The sequence below is a fragment of the Carettochelys insculpta genome, chromosome 8, assembly GCF_033958435.1.
Source record: "Carettochelys insculpta isolate YL-2023 chromosome 8, ASM3395843v1, whole genome shotgun sequence".
Lineage (NCBI taxonomy): Eukaryota > Metazoa > Chordata > Testudines > Carettochelyidae > Carettochelys > Carettochelys insculpta.
The window spans coordinates 14,870,409-14,892,570 of record NC_134144.1 but is presented as its reverse complement, the minus strand read 5'-3'; the positions used below and the strand labels follow the sequence as shown (position 1 = coordinate 14,892,570).

The window sequence follows — 22,162 nt, the reverse complement described above, 5'->3', positions numbered from 1 at the left end:
GTGCATGAAGTAAAGGAAGCCCGAGATTACCAGCCAAAAGGGGAAAGGGAAGCCAACGGTGGGAGATCCCCTTTATCGATTGCTGACTTAACTGGATAGTTTTCTACCCAGGTGGGTTTGCTGTTTTAATTTCCTCAATTTACTTCATGTTGAATTTAAAATATGATAAAAACTACAAAGCAATAACAATAAAAGAAGTGTATGAATTTTAAGAACTGAAACAGAAAACAAGTAAGTCAACTCCACAGTAAAACATGGTTCATAGTATGAATCCCATATATCAAATCTCAAAAAGCTATTTTTTTTTCAATCGAGACTTCATGAACGGACGTGTCTTCTATGCACTGAATTGCAGGTTTACTTATTTTGAATTCCATGAAAATTCATGTGTTCACTACAGACAGGGCAACTTGATTAATGGAATATCATGTATCATTTTAAGTGTGCACGGTGTTTCAAAGTACTTCAACATAGATGCTGTTTTTAAGGTGCCCTGATTTCTCCCCCCCGATCTCCTCACTCCCCAACCCCTTCTCTTATTTTTAACTTTCCTTTTTTTTTTCTTTTTTTTTTTGGCAGTGTCGATTTAAATACATACTTCCAAAATTACCCATCAAGTTGCCAGACAGAAAGCCATATCATAATAATTAAAAAAAAATCAGGGATAAACATAGAAAATAAATAGGAATTCAAAAATAGTCACCACACCCTGAGAGCAGGCGGCAGTTATCAAAAAGCCAAAGCAACTCATTGTGAAGTGGTTTTAATACATAAACAAGTTTCGTCTTTCAAGAACTCATTTCACAGTCTATACTTTCAAATTGTAAAGTTCTGTCCCATGCAATTTTTATATATATATATATATATATATATATATATATATATATATATATATATTTATGTAAATATATATACACACACAGCTGTAAATTTTCCTTCACTGATTTCATGGGTCTTTTTCTTCCTGTTAACTTGCTAGATGTCCCTTTTATGAGTGCAAGATTAAAGCAGGCATAACCCTATCTGATTACAATTATTATCTCAGTCCAACATAAAGGTGTAACACTCAAGTGTCTGTGTCAATGTGACGTTTGATTGGACGATGCTGAATTCTTCAGTTTGCACATGTATCATGTGCAATGGACACCACAAAAATGCAAAAAAAGAAACAAAGCAATCAACAAAAATCCTTGGATCAATGTTATGCTTTCTGAGTCGGGGGCTCACATTATCTCTGGTCAATTTCTGAAGGTGTTGCCTTGCTTTTGTCAGGATTCTCCTCCTCGGGTTCTACTTTGTACATTTCCTCAGAGCCCTCTTCACTGTCGTTCTCCTCCGACTCAGTCAGCAGCTCCTCATCTTTGTACTCTGCCACATCGACCACTGTTCCCAAATGCTCTTTTAGCTTCCCATGGTGCTTTACGTGGTAACGCTGATTCTGGAAGAATTTGATGATCGTATGTTTGGGCAGATCCAGCTGAGCAGACAGAGTGTGAATGGCCTCTTGGTCAGGATACAGGCCTACATCATGGATAAAGCTTTGAAGGATGCCTAAAGCTTCCAAGGATATCTTGGTGCGGGATCTTGGCTTTTTGGCACAACTGTCCTCAGCAGGTGGTGGTGGGGCCTCTTCTCTTGGAGGTGTGTTTTCCTTTGCAGGCTGAGACTGCTGTCTATGCAGGACCTATATAATTAAACATACACACACACGTTCAATGTACTTTCTGCACAATTCAAAAATGTGGCAGCTCTCAGTCTAAAAAGGCCACTTGCAATACTCCTCATTTAGACAAGCTTTTATTTTACCCTTTTGTATACAGACATACTTGTGAATTCCTACTCTCCATTCCCTTTCGTCTCCTCATAGCAAATGCACTGTAAACGCAGAATAAGAAGGGAAAAGCTCAAGTAAAGTGGCTGGATGTAGGAATTTAGTTGAGGGGTATTTTAGATGTGGGAGTCAACCGGGATGAGGACAGCTTGGCTCTTTCTCCACTAGATTAAATTCTCTGTCTGCCACAGATGATCTGTGTGACCCGGGGCAAGTCCTTTCACTCCTTAGTACCTCTCTTACTCTCTGTCCTGCCCGTTTAGATAGCAAATTCTTTAGACAGGGATAGTCTTTCAGTATGTGTTTGTTCAGTGCCTGTCACAATGAGGTCCTCATCCTGGCTGGGGATTTACCTTCCAGGGCATAGCAAACAATATGATTTGAATTAAAATAACGAGAACTCCTTTTTAGACAAAAGCTTTTTTAACATAGTGAAACTTGTCTTAAATCAGTGATACTCAGACTGAGGCTCAGGAGCTGCAAGTGACTCTCCAATGGGTCTTCCACAGCTCATTGTTGCATATGATACTAAACACTGTGTCATTTCCTTATTAGCCCAGCCTAACTTATTAAGCACTCAGGATGCTTTTACTGTTATTATTTAATCAACTACAGTTAATTAATAATAGTCCTTTTGCTGTGAGAATATAGATATATTATTCTCACAGCAAAATGGAAACGCACACGCACATGCACACGTACCCTTCTATGACTCTTTTGGGTACTTCTGATTTCTAATCTGGCTCCTGAATCACTGAGGACTGAATGTCGAACAATCAGTGAAGGGCCAGACTGCATTTGCTTACAAGAGATGGCCTTTGAGTGAAGGCATGGAATATTGTATCCACGTTGGGGTAAGCCTCTGAAGATCAGTTGTATTGTGCCCTTTGAAGAGATTTCACTCAGCTATGTCTGTATTAATGTTGTTTGCTTAGTAGCCTTGAATTCAAATACTTACTTTTCCCGCATCTAAGGAAGCCTCTGCACAAACAAAGTCTTTGACCTTCTCAGGCAGCTCTTCTTAAACTGTGCTCTGAGAAACACTGGTGTTCCGTGAATAACTCACAGTTGTACCATGAGCATTTGGAAAAAATACACTCTACAGCGTTACTTCTTCATTGCTAGGATACTTGATTAAATTACTTCATTTTGGTTTTGCTGTACGTTGCTGTTTGTTTGGTCTGATAATTTTTTAAAGAAAATTTTCATAGGTGTTCCACATAAAAAATATTCTAATTTGGCGTCCCAGCCTCTCAAAAAGCTACAAAACACTGCACTAAAGGATTTTCACCACTATTATAGAATCTGTTTTTTCTGAGATAGGTTTAAAGAAAGCATCTGTAATTTCTACAGACTCCTAACAGCCGTTTATAATTACTCAGAAAGGACCTTACTCAGCTATTACCTCCAGTGAAATTTCCATCTAATTCTTAGGCCTATATCAGCATTACAGATGTTTTCTTTAAAGCATAGTCCATAAAGGAGATATTATTTGAAAAGAAAAAAAAAATCCACAGGACTGACGGCTGCTTTTGTCCAAAGGTTCCTTCAGAACACAGGGAAATATCGATCAGAACTCAAACCTACCGTGCTAACAAAATCAATATGGACCTGACAGTTAACAAAACAAGGGGAAATCTTGACTTCCCACATTAAAAGTGTCCTTTGAGTCTTTAATTCAAATACTCAAACATCTTGCATGTACAGTATCAATAACATCACTCCTTCATTAAAATGCATAGAAGATAAAAAATTACAGAAATGTGTTGAGGGCTCAGACTGAATATTATATAAAAGTAGCTATTCTCCCTAAAAAGCCAGCATAAAGCTTTCACACACACACACACTCTGAGCAGAGCCTTGCTAATTCCAACTAATACCGGAAAAGACTGATCAAGCAAACACTATTAAGGTATCTGCACTAGAGTGAACCCTATATGTTGCCCGTCTATGCTGGATAAAGAGAAGAGGCGCTAGACACGGTTTAAGTAGATTACACTTTATTCCCATGTAATATCTGGGCATACTTGGCAACAAACTGTACAATGCAAGACGGAGATGTAGGTGCCTCAAACCTGTTCCTTAGTCCCCTTAAAGAGACCAGGCAAAGTGGGGTGGAGGGATCAGCTTCACACAGACAAGATATAGGAGCCCCAGTTCCCTTAAAAGATGATTTCTTTGAAACCCTTTTCCAACTCATTTTACCAGATAACCATGTCGTGCGCTGTACATCTGCCACATACATGCTTTTATAAGTACACTGTAACATTATAATACCCCTACTACCAGCTTGGGGACCTATATAAAACACCCCCATGCACACTCTTCCAATCAACAGAAGGGGCAACGCAGAGTTCTTGCCTTAAACTGGCTCCAACTGCTTCCCACCTATCCCTGTGAACATTTTCCCCTCTTCCTCTTTGCTGTAAGGGAGATCTTTAAGGGGTAATCCTCCTTTTCTTCCAGCTAGCTGAACAAAAGCCTGATCTCCGAAAGGTTGCTCTGGGCACATTCATTTGACCAAAGTGCCTTGATGTTTTATTTACCAACACTACACTAATAATTGTACAGTAATGTATTTTGCAAAAGTAGCACAGTCTGGGTAACATGACATCTCATAGCAATGTGTTGCTATTAAACTACTCCTGAACAGTAAACTGAGATTGGAACTTTCACACGGAGGGAAAGATTATTTACCTTTACTCACGTTACCTCATAAGTTCAAAACAACTGGACAACTCAGCCACTCAGGTGGCTGAGACTACTAATACTCTGAGCAATAAAACACTGTTAGGCCTAAATAATGTCAACTAATTAAAATGACCATGCCTGGCACTCTTACTTTGCCACTTTCAAATAACAGAAAGCTCAGCCAGTCCCTGACCTCATGCTGGCACCAGCAGAAAACTGTAATACTTCAACCTGCTAATTACATTAGGCACAACAATACAATAGAGCTGCCTTCTGCACTTAAAATGCAAATGTCAGCATTGGTGAAAAGTGTGTCAGTACAATTCTGGCAGGATCATCAACAGGTAGGAGCGTTCACTGAATGAACACAACCTCAATGGACCAGAGATCTGTTTCTGTACAAAGAAACACGTGGGCCATCAGAGCAGTTGCCTTAATTTGAGGGGAAAAAAAGACAACCAAAAATGAAAATGATGCGTTTTCTGTTATGTCTGTCTCCTGCAATAAAATAGGCATAATGTGCCAGCTAACTGAATAACTAGACAGCTCCTTGGGGATTTTATTTTGCCCATGAATTTGCTTCTAAGAGAGTTTCAGTAATTATATTTGTATAAACAATGATCCTTGTAAATAATATATCAGATCCTCAGCTGGCATAAGTCTAGGCAGGAAATCAATGGAGCTGCACTAATTTACACCAGGTGAGGACCTGGCCCAGTGTATGTTCTCAAACAGACTACTCCTGAACAGACTCCCATAGTTACCTAACTTTAGCATTCTGAAACAGAACAGTCAATAGCAAAATGTTTACACGAACCAATGGGAAGTATGACATTCAGCAGCTGAATACTAAAAGCCTCAAGAAATACTGCTGATCACAAATGCCAAACTTGAACGCAGGTATTGTTGGTACAAAAGCATGAAGAAAGAGTACGAGTTACTCAGTATATGCGTGTTGGTGTTGGAAGTGACTTTTTTTTTCCATTCAATAAACAGCATGAGAAGTGATCCATCTGAAAAAGGTTACAAGACTTCCAATCAAACAGAATGATGAAAAAACCCAACAGTACAGGATCAGCAGCAGTAAAAGGTTTAATTTGAAGGAAATTGAAGGGATGCCTACAGCATCTTCAAAGCAATCAAATCACCAAAGAGAGGGCTGTGCAAAAAAGAGAGACAAATACAGTGTACTTTAACCCTTTCTGAGGTGGAGCAGCCTTCTGACCAATGAGCTCTTTAATTTTTTTCCATCCATGGGTAGATTCAGTTTTGTTCTGTGCACCAAGGCACGTGCCCCACCAATAGAAACACATACTGCTGGCTGTAGGCGCTCCACTAATCAGCTGAGCAGCACCTGACTCTCTCCTGGGTGGCCACCCAAGCACTCAACTTACAGGGAACACTGGGTCTTACCCTTTCCAGAAGGGAATATGCTGAGTGTGGCTTATTAGTACAATATATTAGAAGAAGGTGGGGTTTTGTCCAAATTGATACCTTCTGAAATAAAGCCTTAATTCTACTTTCAGTTAAACCAATGTAAATCTACAATAATCCCATTGATCTGAGTGGGATTCCTCATAATTTAAATTGGTGATAACAGCAAATTGCAGTGGTATAATATGCACATATAAATACAGATGCACCTGGGCAGTAAGCACACTCTGCAATTCCTTCAAATACAAACCATCAACAAACAATTCCATAGTTTACTAACCTATTTTCAATTACACAGAATTTTATATTCCTGTGGAAAATGGACCAATAGCTCAGGTCTCCAATATAAATGAGAATTAACCTTATGTTTCATTTAAAAAATTCCTTTAGATAAGCATCACAAAATCCACTAGTCAATTTCTGCTGTTTAATTATTTCATTTATTGTTCTGCATTCTACACCGCCACAAAGGAAACTATATAATTTACTGTGCTTCTAGTTCCAGAATGTAGAGTCATCATCCTGATCAGCATGCCAAAGTCCTAAGGACATTAACGTTCTGCACCCCACGTTATATATTCTTGTGTTTTTGCTTAATGCCACTCAGGCTCCCTTACAGAAGAGAAACATCACTGCAGATTGTCTTACTGCTTAAGCATGAGGTTTGTGCATATGTGTCTGCACACATGTGCAAGCAACAAGTTATAATTGGTGACTGATCCAACAAGAAGCTGTGTGAAGTGTCAGGCAGGCTATGGTGGGAGGGTACAGAGAAGAAAGACATGCAGTGAACACACTTTTTCAAAGCAGAACTGGTTATCTGCTTGGTGTCAGGAGAAACACACACACAACTTAGATTGTTCCCACACACTTCCTAATTCTGTCCCAGGAGCGTAACCATACCTCCCATTACACAGCTCCCCTATTCACTGAATGGGCACATTCAAATCTGTCCCCCTTGCTTCTAAGACACTCTATGGACTTGCTCCAAGTTTTTCTCACTGGTCTCCTTTTTCCCTCTCTCCTCCTGTTCTTCTATCACAGCTCTCTTCTGACCCTGCATACAAATGGTGGGTGAAGTCATATGAGAGCCTCCTTCTCTTCATCCTCTGGCTTGCTCTCTCCCTCTTCTTCAAATCTTAAACCCTTGTACTCTGAGCAGAGCATAAGTCATCCACAAGTCTCCTCTACTTCACTCTGTCTTGAGAAAACTTCTAGCTGACTCCAGGAGTACTCTATCTCCCTGCCCCCACCCCCAGTTCTCCACTTACTTTCAAATCTTATGTGAAGACATCTACCTCACTCCCCACCAAGAGGGCTCATTTTTCTGTCCATCCAACAGATTTAAACATTTGAGCTGTAAAAGTAGCATTTAGTCATTTTAGAAGGGCCATTCTCCGAAAGAAACAGAGCTTTAGTCCAATGTAATCCAAACACACACATACATTCATTTTCCATACATGAGCCACCACCGCCAAGCAGAAAATGTACAAAAAAAGCTAATATGATGGAAGTTGAGTTAAAAAGATAAAGTGACTAGTCTTAAATCGCACAGTATTGAAATATGTTTTGAAGGCCACAATGAAAACCAGCTGGGAGCCATGTGTAAAATATAATGGTACACGCCTGCAGGGAAGGAAGTTAGATATTGAATGATTAAGTTTAGGAAAGTCTATAATGTAGTATATCATTATGGGAGTGAGCTGGATTACTTGTCATAAACTAAGGTTTTGTGGTCTCTAAAAATATAAGGCAAAGAAATATTGGGGGAGAAGGGAAGGGCCACTATTCTGTTGTACAGGTAGCTCCTCCCTGTCTCCATTACGATGGTTTTGGATAAGAAAACAGGCTTCTGGTGAAGCCCACTGGATGTAGGTCCCATAGAAACAGACCAACCTGGACAAACTCCATTTAGCTACAGTTCTCCATCAGCAAATTATTCGATTTTGGCTGGATCCAATACCTCATTAACGTTCATTTCCATTGCCAACTTCTTCCCAGCTAGAACTTAAGGTGACAACATGGCTGGTCATGGAGGGAACATGTACTCTCCCACCCTCCCATAAGACAATCGAATAAATACACGTATGCATTGCATTGTGCACTGAATGTCTGCCAGCTAGCTAAAGGTTAACAAAGCTTACTTTGTGAAAAACAGGATTTGTTGCGTATATAACTGTCACAACTGATTAGAAACAGGAACCACATTTCTATGATTTGTGGCATTAGACCCCACCCTCAATTCTTTATTTTACAATGTGGTCCAATTGACTCCTTCTCAGCAAAGAGAACTAGTCAGGGAGATCATTACTTTTAATACATTCTCCTAGAAACTGCTGAAATTATTATTATGTATCCCCCGCCTCCTCCTCATAGCCATCCCTGTCACTGCTCCATAAGATTACCTTCCCAAAAGGGACGACAATAAATTTTCTAAGTACAGGCTGTCTCTTTGCAGGGACTATTTTGCCAGAAGTGACTCAGAGCTGCTGGAGGTTTGGAGGGTGGCTTACCCTGGGCAGTATCAGCTCCCTTAAAGCTACTGCAAAACGAAGTCAGAGGCAGCAGAGATTCTGTGGATTTTGCTTTCTCTTTTCTGAGAGGGAAGAATAACACCATACCCCTCACACTTTTGCAAGACGCCTAACACTTCCTGGGCCAGGAAACCACCCTCACCCAGAACTGATCATACTATTCCAGACAGTCAAAACATTGTACTTGCATCAAGAACTATTATAATGCCAATTATGGGAAGATTCTGTCTACTTGGGAGCCAAGAAACTCTAATGTTAGAGAGAAAAGAGAGAGGATCAGAGCTTTAAAAAAGTGGCACTTGCCCTTCGACCAGCTATCTATTACATCCCTCACAGACATTTGGGCTAGGTACTATTCCAATTACAGACAATGGGACTTGTTATGGAGAGCACCACCAGGGCCTTCATGGCACATCCAATTCACCACTTCATGCATGGAGCATCCACTTTGGAACAGTTCCTTTCCTCGTCCTGATCCAAAGTTCACTGAAGACAATGAAAAGACACCCACTGAGTTTAGCGGGCTTTGGATTAGGTCCATAATAACTATTTGCAAGACTTAACTTTACATTTAAAGTTGTTCCCATGCTGAGGTCACTAACTGCATTCCTAGAAAAATGTACTATTTATGGTGTTAGCCGGTCAGAGACACAGACAAATGTGTATATACAGACAGCTCTTCATTTACATATCAAACCCACAGATTGCAAAGAGTTAGCTTAATACATTGTATCAGTGCCTTTTTTTTTTTTTAAACAAAAAAGGAGACGGTACTCAGCCCGCTCCTGCCCCTGCCCCTCAGCCAATGCCATGGCGGGAGCTGCGGAGGTGCTGGTACTCAGTACCTGCAAGTACTGGCACTAAAAAGCACTGCATTGTATTATATAAGAACAGAGCGGAACAACGTTACAGTAAATAAAACTAGACACAAACAGGTTTAGGAGGGTCAGTCACACTGCCCATAACATTAATTAGCCAGAATTCCTGTGCTGAGATGCTTTAAATGATCTTAGGAATGTCTGCATGAGAACCTGTAAGAGAAGTTACAAATTTGCACCTGTGCTCATTTTTTTTCCTTTTAAAGTAGTTAATGCAACATGGTTTTTTTTTTCTTTTTTTTTTTTAAGCCTTGCAAATTATATTCATTTTGATAAATATTGCAATCCTAGTTACAGTCCCAACAGAAGTATTTTCTTCGGGTTCATTCACAAGTCAGTGCTTTTATATCTTGACACCATAAAGCTGCGTTAAAGACTGTGGTTTAGGTCTGTTGCTTTTCTTGGATTATAGAGTATCCTAAGGTCAAAAGTCAGGAAAAGCCAAACTGTTATTAAAAAAGTATCTATGAAGTGATGACAAATTGCAGACTACAGGTGTTACATTACATTTTGACTTCAGGCAGGTTTAATATACTTTGGTTTCCTTTTACAATTGCTCCTAGCCTAGCACATACTGTTATGGATAAGGGATTTTTAAAAAAATGTGGTGTTCAATAAAAGAAGACCATGTCAAAAGAAATCAATATGAGCGTGCAAAATGGTAGGAAGTCTGACATGGATATATATGTTCGCTTTCATCTAGTTTTAGTCTGAGCTTCCTTTAATATTGTAACAAAACTGCTAGTGGCATTTCTTGTGTATTGGCTTTTTTAAAATGCAGTTTAATAATTGCTCCACAAGAGTAAACACCGTAACCAAAGATAATGATACAGTTTGTGATTATATATAAGGCCACTTATTTTATTGGGCCCCAAATAAATCTTTATGGGTTACTTGGTTAAAACGATCTTTAAACCAACAGCTCTAATTCTTTTTTGCAGCTGCAAAAAGACAGCAGCTAATTTGAAAAATAAACAAGGCAGCCACACTGCCCTTCTGTATCACTTTTCATTTGCAACATATTAATTATCTGAGCTAGGTGCAAAGGGAAAAGATCGGGTCCACGAGGAACCCTCACTCAAGTGCAAGACCAGTTTCTAAATGGGAATGAGGAACTAGTTGAGAGCGATTCATTTCAACAGCTTTCCAGCATATATTCCATATGCTTCCTTTTGCTTTATAGCAGACATGTTGTTCAAGGGCAAGAAAAAGACAGCTACCTGTTCCGTAACTGGTGTTCTTTGAGATGTGTTGGTCATGTCCATTCCAAGTCGGGTGTGCGCTGGCGCATTCCCAGTTGCCAGAAGCTTTCTGCCCTAGCCGGCAGCCATAGGGTCGGTGCGGCGCACCCTGGAGTAGCGCCGATATGGCGACCAATATATGCACTGCCCTCCCCCCCATCCCACGGCTCAGTTCCTTCTTGCCGGCTGTTCTGACAGTGGAGAAGGCGGGAGGGTTTTGGAATGGACACGAGCAACACATCTCGAAGAACACCAGTTACAGAACAGGTAACTGTGTTTTCTTGTTCGAGTGATTGCTCATGTCCATTCCAAGTTGGGTGAATGCAAGCCAATGCCTAGAAGGTGGGGTTGGAGCCCTGAATGGACTACAGGACAGCCCTGCCCACCACAGTGTCTTCCCACGCATGCTGCATCGAAGTGTAGTGTGCTGCAAACATATGAATTGAGGACCAAGTGGCTTCCCTGCAGATGTCCTGGATAGGCACCTGTGCCAAATACGCCACAGAGAAAGCCTGAGTTTTCGTGGAGTGTGCCCTAACTGGCTGGTGAGGAACCCCTGCAATCTTGTAACACTCCTTGATGCACGTCACCATGCAGGAGAAAATCTGCTGGGAGGAGACTGGATGGCCCTTCATCTTATCTGCAACTGCTACAAGGAGTTGCTGTGTTCTTCTAAAGGGCCTAGTCCTATCCATATAAAAGGCCAGTGCCCTTCTAACATCCAAGGTATGTAAACATTGCTCCCTTGGGGAGGCATGGGGCGTTGGGTAAAATACTGGTAGGGAAATTTCTTGGTTAACATGAAATGCAGAGACCACTTTAGGCAAAAACATGGGGTGACATCTCAGCCTAACCTTATCCTTGTGAAACTCTGTGCGCAAAGTGTCCACTGAAAGTGCCCTCAACTCAGATGGCCTCCTGGCTGAGGCGATTGCCACCAAAAATGCTGTTTTGTAACTCAGAAACAGCAGGGAGCCAGGGTTCAAACGGGGCCCCCACAAGCTTGGATAACACCAAATTGAGATCCCATGGGAGCAGTGGTGCCCAAACCTGTGGCTTGAGTCTTTCTAAACCTTTCAGAAACCTTTTGACTATGGGGTCTGAGAACACAAAAGATGTTCCATGATCCAGGTGAAAGGCTGAGATAGCAGTTAAGTGCACCCTAACTGAGGAAAGGGATAAGCCTTCTTGTACCAGACCCCATAGGTAATCTAAAATCAAAGGGATGGGGACTTGCAAGGGAGACAGCCTTCTGTGAGACACTCACGCCGAAAACCTTTTCCACTTACCCAATAAGTCACCCTCGTGGAGGGTTTTCTACCATTTAACAATACTTCCTTTATGGGATCCAAACAGGTCGGCTCCTGGTCCCTCATCCACAGAGTGTCCATGCTGTAAGTTGAAGCGACTGGAGACTGGGATGCTGCAGTCTCTCCTCTTGCTGCAGCAGCAGGTCCAGCCAGATCGGCAACGTCATCGGCTTGTGGATAGACAGGTGTAGGAGGGTTGAGTACTGGTGTTGATGGGCCCATGCCAGTGCCACCAAGATGATCAATGCCCCTTCTGAGTGAACCTTGAGGAGGACCCTGTGAACTGGCATAATTGGAGGGAATGCATACGTCAGCCTGCCCGACAAGGAGACACTGAAGGCGTCTGCCCAGGACCCCGGGCTCTGATTGTGGTAGGAGCAAAACATCACACATTTCGCACTGAGGTGGAAGGCGAACAGGTTCACCTGGGAATACCTCCACTTCCAGAAAACAGAATGAATGACCTCTGCGTGGAGAGACCACTTGCCATCCGTAAAGGACTTGCTGAGTTGGTCCACCAGTGAATCGTGGACACCTGGCAGCTAAACAGCCTGCAGCATGATGTTTTGCTGTATGCAGAAGTTCCAGAGCATCATGGCCTTGTGACACAGGGGAGAGAAGTGTGCACCCCCCCAATCCCTGTTTGTTGATATAGTACATTGTTGTCCTGTTGTCTGTAGTGACTGACATGCAATGTCCTGTCAGATTGGCCTTGAAAGTCACACATGCTAGTCGGACGGCTTTGAGCTCCCTCACATTTATGTGGAGCTGAAGGTCTGACACACTCCAGAGAGCCTGGGTTCGTAGCTGACCCAGATGTGCTCACCACCCCGTTCCGAAGGGTCCACTACTTGGGAAAGTGAGGGCTGCTGAGGTGCAAAGGGGACTCCTGTGAGGGTGGTCTGCTCATCTAAACACCAGTGCAGGTTCAACAAAGTCTGGGTTGGCACCATAACCATCAAGTCTTAACTGTCTCTTACAGGGTGATACACTGATGACAGCCATAGCTGTAGAGGGCGCTTCCTTAACCTGGCATGCTGTACCATGAAGGTGCACGCTGCCATGTGACCCAGCAAATGCAGGCAGCACCTGGCCGTCATGGTGGGAACTGCCAGGATGTTTTGGATCACGGCCCTCATGGACCTGAACCTATCATCCGGCGGGAATGCCCTGGCATACCTGGTGTCCAGGTGTGCCCTACAAATTCTATTGACTGAGACAGGACCAACACTGTCTTCACCTCATTGATTGAGAGGCTGAGGCTTACAAAGGTTTGACAGATCAACCGTACATGCTGTATCACCTGCTACCTGGAACAACCCTTGACTACCCAGTCGTCCAGGTATGGGAACAGCTGCACCTCTTGCCTATGTAGGTGCGCAGCTACTACCACCATGCATTTGGTGAAGACCCTTGGGGCCGCAGACAGAACGAAAGGCAGGACTGTGAACTGATAATGGTTCCCATCTGCCATGAACCTGAGAAACCTCCTGTGAGAAGGGTAAATTGAAATATGGAAATATGCGTCCTGTAAGTCGAGAGTGGCAAACCAATCCCCCCGTTCCAGCATTGAGAGTATGAGACCCAGGGATAGCATACAAAATATTATCTTTTTCACGAACTCGTTGAGATCTCTTAGGTCCAGGATGGGTCTCAAGCCTCCCTTTGGTTTTGGAGTTAGGAAATACTGGGAATAAAACCCCTGTCCCCTGAACCTGGGAGGAACTTCTTCTATGGCCCCAGAACCTAGAAGGGATTGCAATTCCTGCCATAACAGGAACTCATGTGAGGGGTTCCTGAAGAGGGACAGGGAAGCGGGTTGGGAAGGAGGGTTACGAAGAGAACTGAATAGCATATCCCCTCTCTACCGTATGCCGGACCCAAGTATGGTAAAAGAGGGATAGGTGAAACAAAAACTGGGGATGCTGGAGTGGGCGAGATTGACTCGATGCTCCCAACTGTCCCATCAAAACTGAGGCTTGGGTCCCTGTGGGCCCTTTTGGTGGCCCTCAGGTTGTTTGCCTGAATGGTGCCTGCCCGTCCTGTTCTGTCTTCTACCGCCATCCCTTTGGGGCTGCGGAAACTGTCTTTGCTGAGGACAGGGTTTAAAATGCCTGCGTTGGTTGTCAGGTGTATGCAGGCCCAAGGAGTAAGTGTGACCCTAGAGTCTTTCAGACTATGCAGTCTTTTATCTGTCTTACCTGAAAATAGGGTAGGGCCATCAAACAGGAGGTCCTGGAAATTGTCTGCTGGACCTCATGTGGCAGGCCCGAAACCTGCAACCAAGCCTCCATGCGCATTACCGCTCTGGAGGCCATAACCCTCGTGGCAGCATCCGCAGCATCCTATGCTGCCTGCAGGGGTGCCCTTGAAATCAGTTCGTTCTCCTCCACCTCAGCTGTGAAGTCCTGCTTGGCTTTGGGCAGCACCATCTCAGAGAGCCTACGCAGGGCGCTGACTGTATTATAAGCATACCTGCTAACCAGAGCCAATTATTTTGTTAGTCTTTAAAGTGCAATTGGACTGCCTTTTTTTGTTCTGATGGTTAGCAATTCTGAATTACAATCCTCCCGTTGAATAGACCTTCCTCCCATAGAGGTCTAAGCATCTAGCTTCTCTATTTTTCGGGGAGGGACCCTGGGATCCTTGGTGCTGTCTATGGTTAGCAACGTCCACTACCAGGGAGTCAGGTGGGGGGTGCGAGAACAAATGTTCATTGTCCTAGAATGGGACAATGTACTGTTTCTCATTCCTATGGGCCGTTTTACTAAACCATTTTAGCCATAGAGGCAATTGTTTTGATTATTGGCAGAGCCACCCTGGTGGGGCCAAAGGAGGACAAAATGTCTGTGAGAGGATCCATTTCATCCCTGACCACCTCTGCTTGCACCCCCAAGTTTTGGGCCACTCTCCTCAGGAGCTGTTGAAAAGCCCTGCCATCCTCCAACACAGGTGAGGCCGATAAGCCCGCCACTGTCTCATCTGAGGAGGAAGAAGATGATAGCCCTTGTGCCTCTATTTGGAGGGGAAGGACAGTGGAGACCTGTTCAGGCACTTGCCCCCCGCACCCCGTGGAAATTATGGGCAAACTGGGGGTGCCATAGGCAGAGCTGACATAGGCACTGGCTGGCCAGAAAACCCTACCCCAAGTGATACAAACGGCGCTGTTGCTGCTCCCTGTAATTGAGTCAGTGCCAGTGCCTGGGATGGTGCCTGCCCCATAGGCACCGTAGGCACAATTATGGATGGCACCAGCACTGAAGGGGTCCAGTCCCACTGTGACGGCGCTGACAATGGTGCCAAGGTCAACGCTGACAAAGTAGATGCAGGTGGCTCCACAATGACCACCATGTCCTGTCTTTGTTCCAGTGGTGGGGCGCCCAGTGACGCCAATGGTGCCGAGTGCTGGATCGGAGGGGCCCCAGCACCATTAAAGGTGCTCCAACAGCCTGGCCCTGCATCTTGTGAAATGCCCTCATGGTCCAGAAGGGCCATTGCTGAATCACCTGCGAAGCCAGTGGCCAACCCCCATAGTCCAAGCAATGACTATGGTGCCTGCGACAGCTATGGTGCGACCTTCGTGAGCTCCCGCTCCGTCCGGAGTTTGAATAAAAGGAGTGCAACTCAGACTCCGATTCAGCAGCAGATGACCACAGCATGGCCACTGGAGTCGGCACTGATGTCATGCACACAGAGGACAGTGCCAGTGCCGGAGTACAGGGCACCTGAAACTGGCCCACAATCTGCTGGGTCAGCACCAGAGCGCTCGGCATCAAATACAGTGTCAGTGACGGCATCAACATGGGTGTAGGGGTTGGCGTCAGTGTCACATTTATGGGCTCTGATCGCTCCGTTTCAGTGCTACGGCGCCTGTCCTCCATAGACAGAGGAGGACCTGGCACCATCATCTGCGGAAGTCCTTCATCTGCAAAGCCTCCGGCATTGAGGGCAAATCTAGTGCCTGCAGGCTCCTGCTCCATACTGGCTTCAACAGACATGCCTCCTGCCCTTTGGCAGTGTGTGCCGGAGCCTTGGACTTGAGGCCACCCCACTTTGACTTTGTGAGCGATGCCTCTTGTGCCTCCTCTTCTTCATTGGCACTGGAGATTGACTCCTACGGCGCTGAGAAGGCAACGGTGCCTGCACCTGCTCTGGGTGCTGGGAATCCTTAGGCGGCAACGTGGTTGACAGCGCTAGTGCACTTTGCACCGAGGAAGCTCCACTCTCCACTCCTGCTGGAGACTCTTGAGGCTTAAGAGCTGCCTCCATTAAGAGGACTTTAAGGTGTTGGGCCCCGTGTTTCAAAGTTCTGGGCTTAAAGGCCTTACAAATTGGACAGCAATCACACAAGTGTCCTTGCCGCAAGCAAATCAAACAGGCTGAAACCGGGGTCTGCATTTTGAACAAGTCTTAAAGCCTGAGGAGCCCCGCATTTCCCAGTGCCGAGGCACCAATGGGGACGGAAAGCCCTGCCTCAGCTATTAGTTAAAACATTAAGACTAACTATCAAGTACTTCTTCAAGAACTATTTAACTACAATAGGCTACTAGCTAAAGAACTGAGCAGAAAAAGCAAGAGCTCCAATGACTGGCAGCAGGTCAAGAAGGAACTGAGCGGGGAGGGGGGATCGGGCAGTGCATATATTGGTTGCCATATCTATACCACTCATGGAGGCGCCGCACCAACCCTATGGCTACTGGGTAGAGCAAAAAGCTTCTGGCGACTGGGCTTGCGCCTGCACACAGCCAACTTGGAATGGACATGAGCAATCACTCGAAGACTAAATGGCGATTGAAATAAAAAAACTGTGAGACGAACAAGCATCAAGCTTCTGAAACAAGGGATCGAGCCTGCATTTGTTGCGTACCCAATAGCTTCCAGAAGACAAGAAATTCAGGCGTGAGCTATCATGGTGTTCTCAATATTTTTTTTTAAATGAGAGCAGCAACAAATTTGAACTGTATTTGTAGATGAGGGAGACAAAGGAGTAATTGTTCCATCCGTCTTAAAAAAAAAATGAGTTGGAAAAACAGCCCGTAGTGTACAGCATTTGCCATCACAATCAGAAGTGATAAGTGTGCAGTGTTAGCAAAATTCAATTAATCTTGTTGACTTAAAACAAAAATAGGTGTACTCTCCCCTCCTAGCACACACTGCTCCCATTAATGCTAATAGGGGCTTAGCATGCATCAAAGAGCAAATACACCACACAACATTTTTAAAAGCTATCATCAGTGGAGATAAAATATAAATTACAGCTTGATTACACTGTGCTGTTAAGAGGCTACATGTGTGATGTGACTCACAGTGACAACTGGGGATGACCAAATAACATTTGGACAGGTCTATGGTTACTATAAAAAACATCTGGGCATGGGAATTTTTTAAAAAAAAATAGAGAATTACTGTGTGCACAGTTGTTTGAAGAATGTTTACAAATTGGTCTTTAAAATAAAAGAGAAAAATTTCTGCCATTACTTTACCACGATCATGACCTTCTTTTCCAACAATGCATGGCTTATTTCCCCTTCCTGTGGAGGTTAATAGACAGCATGTACCTGCACAGAAATTACTATTTTGTCAATGCATCGTTAAGAAAAATTACAGCCTGAAAATGTACAGTAATTCACGGGTGTCCGGATAGGGTGATTTTTCCTACCACGAACTAAGTTCTTCACACAAAAACACAGAGAAAACTGTCATTGCTGTGCAGTGCATGGGAACCAGATGATTTTGCGGTACAGCATAAATAAACTCACGCTGATGATCACTGGATTAGCTCTGACTTTCCCATCTTCTTCTGGTTTAAGCCAGATCCATAGGTTTATTGTAGTGCAGTTTTATGTGAAAGTGAATACCCTCCTCTCCAATATCTATCTGTGGCAAGAGAATTTTATAAACAGTGATATTTACCTAACAGGTGGAGCCATCACATACGTACTTTGTGAATATGTACTATTCAGAAAACAAGCCAGATTCACTCCAGCTTCTACTAGTGAAAACTAGGCTGCAGGATCTCTGACAGCAGAAAGACCTCAGTATTGGCGTAGGCCATAGCACAGGGTGGCTGCAATCTCTCATTTGAAAGAGCATGAAGGAATCAACCCCAAAAGTGGACAGCCCTGACAGGAGATGCAGTACGGCAGTTGGCGGTGATAGATAACGCTGTGTTCTCTGCACGTGTCTGAGTCAGCAGGGCTCCGACGGATCCCCGAAGCAGCCCTCTCCTTAGTGTAACTCGTGAACCCATTTAAATGCAAAAACACTGCCTTCCTTCCATCGGTAACAAGTCACCCTCATATTGCAGTGGCCACCACCAGCACATGGAGGTATGCACGGTCGTTTTCCACCACACCACAGTCACTAGCCCAACGGACTGAGCACTCTAAGGGTTTGTCCACACAGCGGAAAAGTGGTGCGGGTGCAGCTCTTCCAAAAGTAATCCCCAGCTTCAAAAGAACTCTTCTTCCTATATGTAAATCTGTGCCTCATTTGCATTTTTGACTTCCCTCATTTGCATGCCTCTTTCAAAAGAGGAATGCTAGTGTAGACATAGCCTAAGTGAAAGCTTGGGTTGGCAACCTCTGAAGTGGCAGATTTCAAGATTTCTGTCATTTCCTGCTTCAGATTAGATTGCAAATCTTGTAAGAACAACCTGAACAATATTAAGTGGTGAGAAGAAGTGAGAAACAATTGGGGGAAGAAAGCACCTCTGCCCTCTTCTGTATTTCTCAGGAATATTTCTGGAAAGCCCACCATCACAGTATTTAAATTGCTATCACTGTCCAGCTTGTGTTGCTTCTCATCTCTGGTACAGCAGAACTTCCATAGTAAAGGGCCTTTTGCTGAGAATGGTCCATCTCTGGCTCTGGAGGGTTGCATTCTCAGCACTACTGACTACTGAAGAGATGCCAAATGAAGAGGCTGCTTCAGAGGCATCTAGACCTCCATCTCATTGAGGGCCATAATAACTCCAGACAGGCCTTGAGCTAGATCCTGGAAGTTACGAAAGGGTAGAAAGCATGACTGGGGTGGTTCTGCTTGGGAGGCTGTTGTATCAGCTGCAATGCCTGTGCTGAACCATCCTGAGACACAAATAGAGAAAGCTGCTTTAGTCTAGCTGAAGGAGAGAAATGCTTGGATTACTGGGTCAGCACCTCCTGCACGGGTCAATATTTCCTGACTAGCTGGAGGTGGATGATGGTATTTTGTGGTACAACTTTACTTAGGCTATGTCTACACAGCAGAGCTATTTCTGGATACTCCGGTATCCAAAAATAACTACTCCATGCCTTTGAAATGTGCCTGTTATTTTGAAATAGTTTTTAAAATAATGGGCATACTATTTCAGCATCCCTGTACTCCCCATTGCATGAAGAGTAAGGGATGCTTTGAAAGAGTGCATTATTTTGAAATTTGGTGCTGTTCAGACAACGCCAAATTCCAAAATAGCCTTTTTTTAAATAACCAAAATAAGATATATAATTTGCATAGTGCAAATTGTGCATCATATTTCGAGCTTAGGGTGCCAAGTAGATGTAGCCGTAGAGTTCTGCTTTGGTCATATGAATTCGGTTAGGGATGGATGAGGTTCAAGTTTTTGGCAAAGAGATGGGCCGGTTCTTATTTTACCCAAAAGCAATGTGCCCATCCCTAATTGATAGCCAGCAAAACCATCACATTGAATAACAGAGCCCTTTTTTTCCCAATCAAAGCCACCAAAAAATGCAGCTAAACTTTTGACATATTTTTGGTACTTTCAGAATCTTAAGACATTACCACTCCATGCATTTTCTTCTTTATTCCAAACTTCATAAAGGGTTTGCCTTTAGCCTGCGGGAGACCTTTCTTGCCAAATTCCAGACTAGAGCAAAGTTTAAGGTCATGCTATAAAACCGCATAACTATGGTGGCACAAATGGCGCCACTATAATCATGTAGTTTTCCAGCTACATCGATTAAAACGAGGGTTTTGAATTATTTAAAGGGAGGATATGTTTGGATTAGACATTTTATTCTGGCGGGTAATTATTTGTCCCATCAAACTGTTTGAGTCCTCACACATGGCTATTTGGGGTTCCAAAAATATCTGACTGTTCTGTTAATTTTTACAATAGGGGCACTCAGAAGTCAGAAGAACCTGACTGTTATGGTTAGTGAAAATAGTAGATTTGTGCTGATAAAACACTATTCAGCATGTTTTTTTGCTTTCTAGACGTAACCACCAATGCACTTAATAACAGGACTTGAGCAAACTGTACTGTGTGAATCAAACACATAAAAGTATAAATATTCCTTTTTTTTAGAATGCAAGTCTTAAACACCGCATTATAATCAACTGGCATGGTCAAAGGCAAAATAGCCAGCATTACCACACACACAACTGGCATAATATGCTTTATTATACCCTTAGCTTAAAACTGGGTAAATAAAGTCAAATGATCAAAGTGCTCAGTTCTCCGGAAACTATGAGACAGAAGAGAGTAGATTTTGGGAAATGATATCAGTGATCCTTTGGCCTTGCATTTCACTCTCAAAAAGGTGTGGAAGTGTTGAAAAGACTGGACAATTATCTGATTTTGCTACTCTTATTTCAATTCCTGTTTTCCATTGGACACCAGTTATGACCCATACTAGTCTTCCTACTGCAGATAGCGGATGTTGTAAACTTCAGGCTGTAGGGAAACGTTTCCTTCTTTGCTCGTACTTGTGCAATGCTGGCAGCACACGTTTTCTGTTCAGAAAACTAGATAAAAATGCAACTTCGTTCTTTTGATTTAAAAATTGAAACAATTTAGCGTAGATGTGGATGCAGGTTGCGTATTCAAAAGCAAAATAATTACAACAATAACAGTCTTGTGGTTAAAAACACTGGGCTAGGACTCATGAGAGTTGGTTTCAGTCCCCAGATCTTCCACAGACTTCCTAAGCAAGTCACTTCTGTGGGCTTCTGTTCCTCAGCATACACAATGTAATTACTAACTCGTTGAAACAGGAATTAATTCAGAAAGGCCTGAGTCTTGCAGGAAGTCCAACTAGACAATCACAATGTTCTGACTGGCCTTATAACCTAAGAAATCACTTGTGGGAATCATGACCTCTGAGTTCTATTTCAGCTCTATCACTGACTCATGTGGAGAAGACTAGTGGCCATTCTATGCCTTGGTTTACTCAATGAAAGTGATCTTATTTATATTAGAGGGGTACAGTAAGACTTATAAGAGGTTTGCGTTTTGCAGAGATCCATGTATGAGGAGCCCTAGCTTTACCCTGTAAGTGCAAGGCCCCTTATTTACATCCTATTGCACCACCAAGAAACAGAAGTTTATGGCAAGAGGATCTAGTCCTCTACTGTACTACCCCTGGTAGCATGTATGAGCATTGGGCAGTTTTACAGATAGAAGAACAGACCTAAAAGAATGAGAAGCAATGTTTTGTAAAAAGAACTGAATAAATATATCTTCCATGTGGGAGTCCTTTGGTCCATGCAGCACTGATAATAAATTTGCTTAAAAGTACAGATGAAACTAGAATGTTATCTAAAACATCTTCAGACTACCAACTTCTCAAGAGTTAAATGCACATGTTGCTGTTACTTGCCCAAGGGAGAAGCATGTATCTTGGAACCTGTACACAGGTTCTAGTGCATTTCACCATAATTTTGTTCCATTGCCCTATCAAAATGAGTGTGTGAATCAAAACTACTCTAATTAGCTGCAGCATACCAGGAAAGGGGTCCTCTTCTTCCATCATTTTTCTTTGCCCTTTATAAGCCCAAAATCAGGAAATCTGCATCTTTGGTCAGCTTTAGGGATCCCATGCATCTACAGGCAGCACCAAACAGAGACCTTCTATAGAGAACTATGGATCCTAATTTTGCTCTGATTTACACTAGAGTAAATCAGGACTAACTCCACTTAAGTCAGTGGTGTTTCATTGGTGTAAAGCCAGTGTGAGAACAGAATCAGGCCTCTAGAGTAGCATCAAGAGGTTTTCACTAAGCAAATGGGCAAAGAAGCTAACCAAAGGAATGAATCAAAACCAGGAGGATATCATTTAAAGACAATCGTATTCCTTTCAGCAAAGGAAAACGCTTGAAGTGCATGATAAGTGGCTAAAGACATAATCAAAGCAACATCTAGAGACAAAAAGAGTCTTGACTGAATGAAATGTAAATTAACCTGGCCCCGTTACAAAAGCTTCAAGGGGAAAACTGGAATAGTTGTCATGAAGGGACCCAAACC

The 22,162-nt window shown here is 43.3% G+C and overlaps 1 protein-coding gene across 1 annotated transcript in view; it reads right to left on the bottom strand.

Annotated features, from left to right (window-relative positions):
• Window positions 1–940: 940 nt before the first annotated feature.
• The window catches only part of SATB2 (SATB homeobox 2), a 166,628-nt gene continuing 145,406 nt past the window's right edge, over window positions 941–22,162 (bottom strand). Inside the window, exon 10 of the mRNA XM_075001283.1 lies at window positions 941–1,684. Coding sequence (XP_074857384.1) covers window positions 1,229–1,684 — 456 coding nt within the window. The 3' untranslated portion in view covers window positions 941–1,228. The remainder of the gene's footprint in view (window positions 1,685–22,162) is intronic.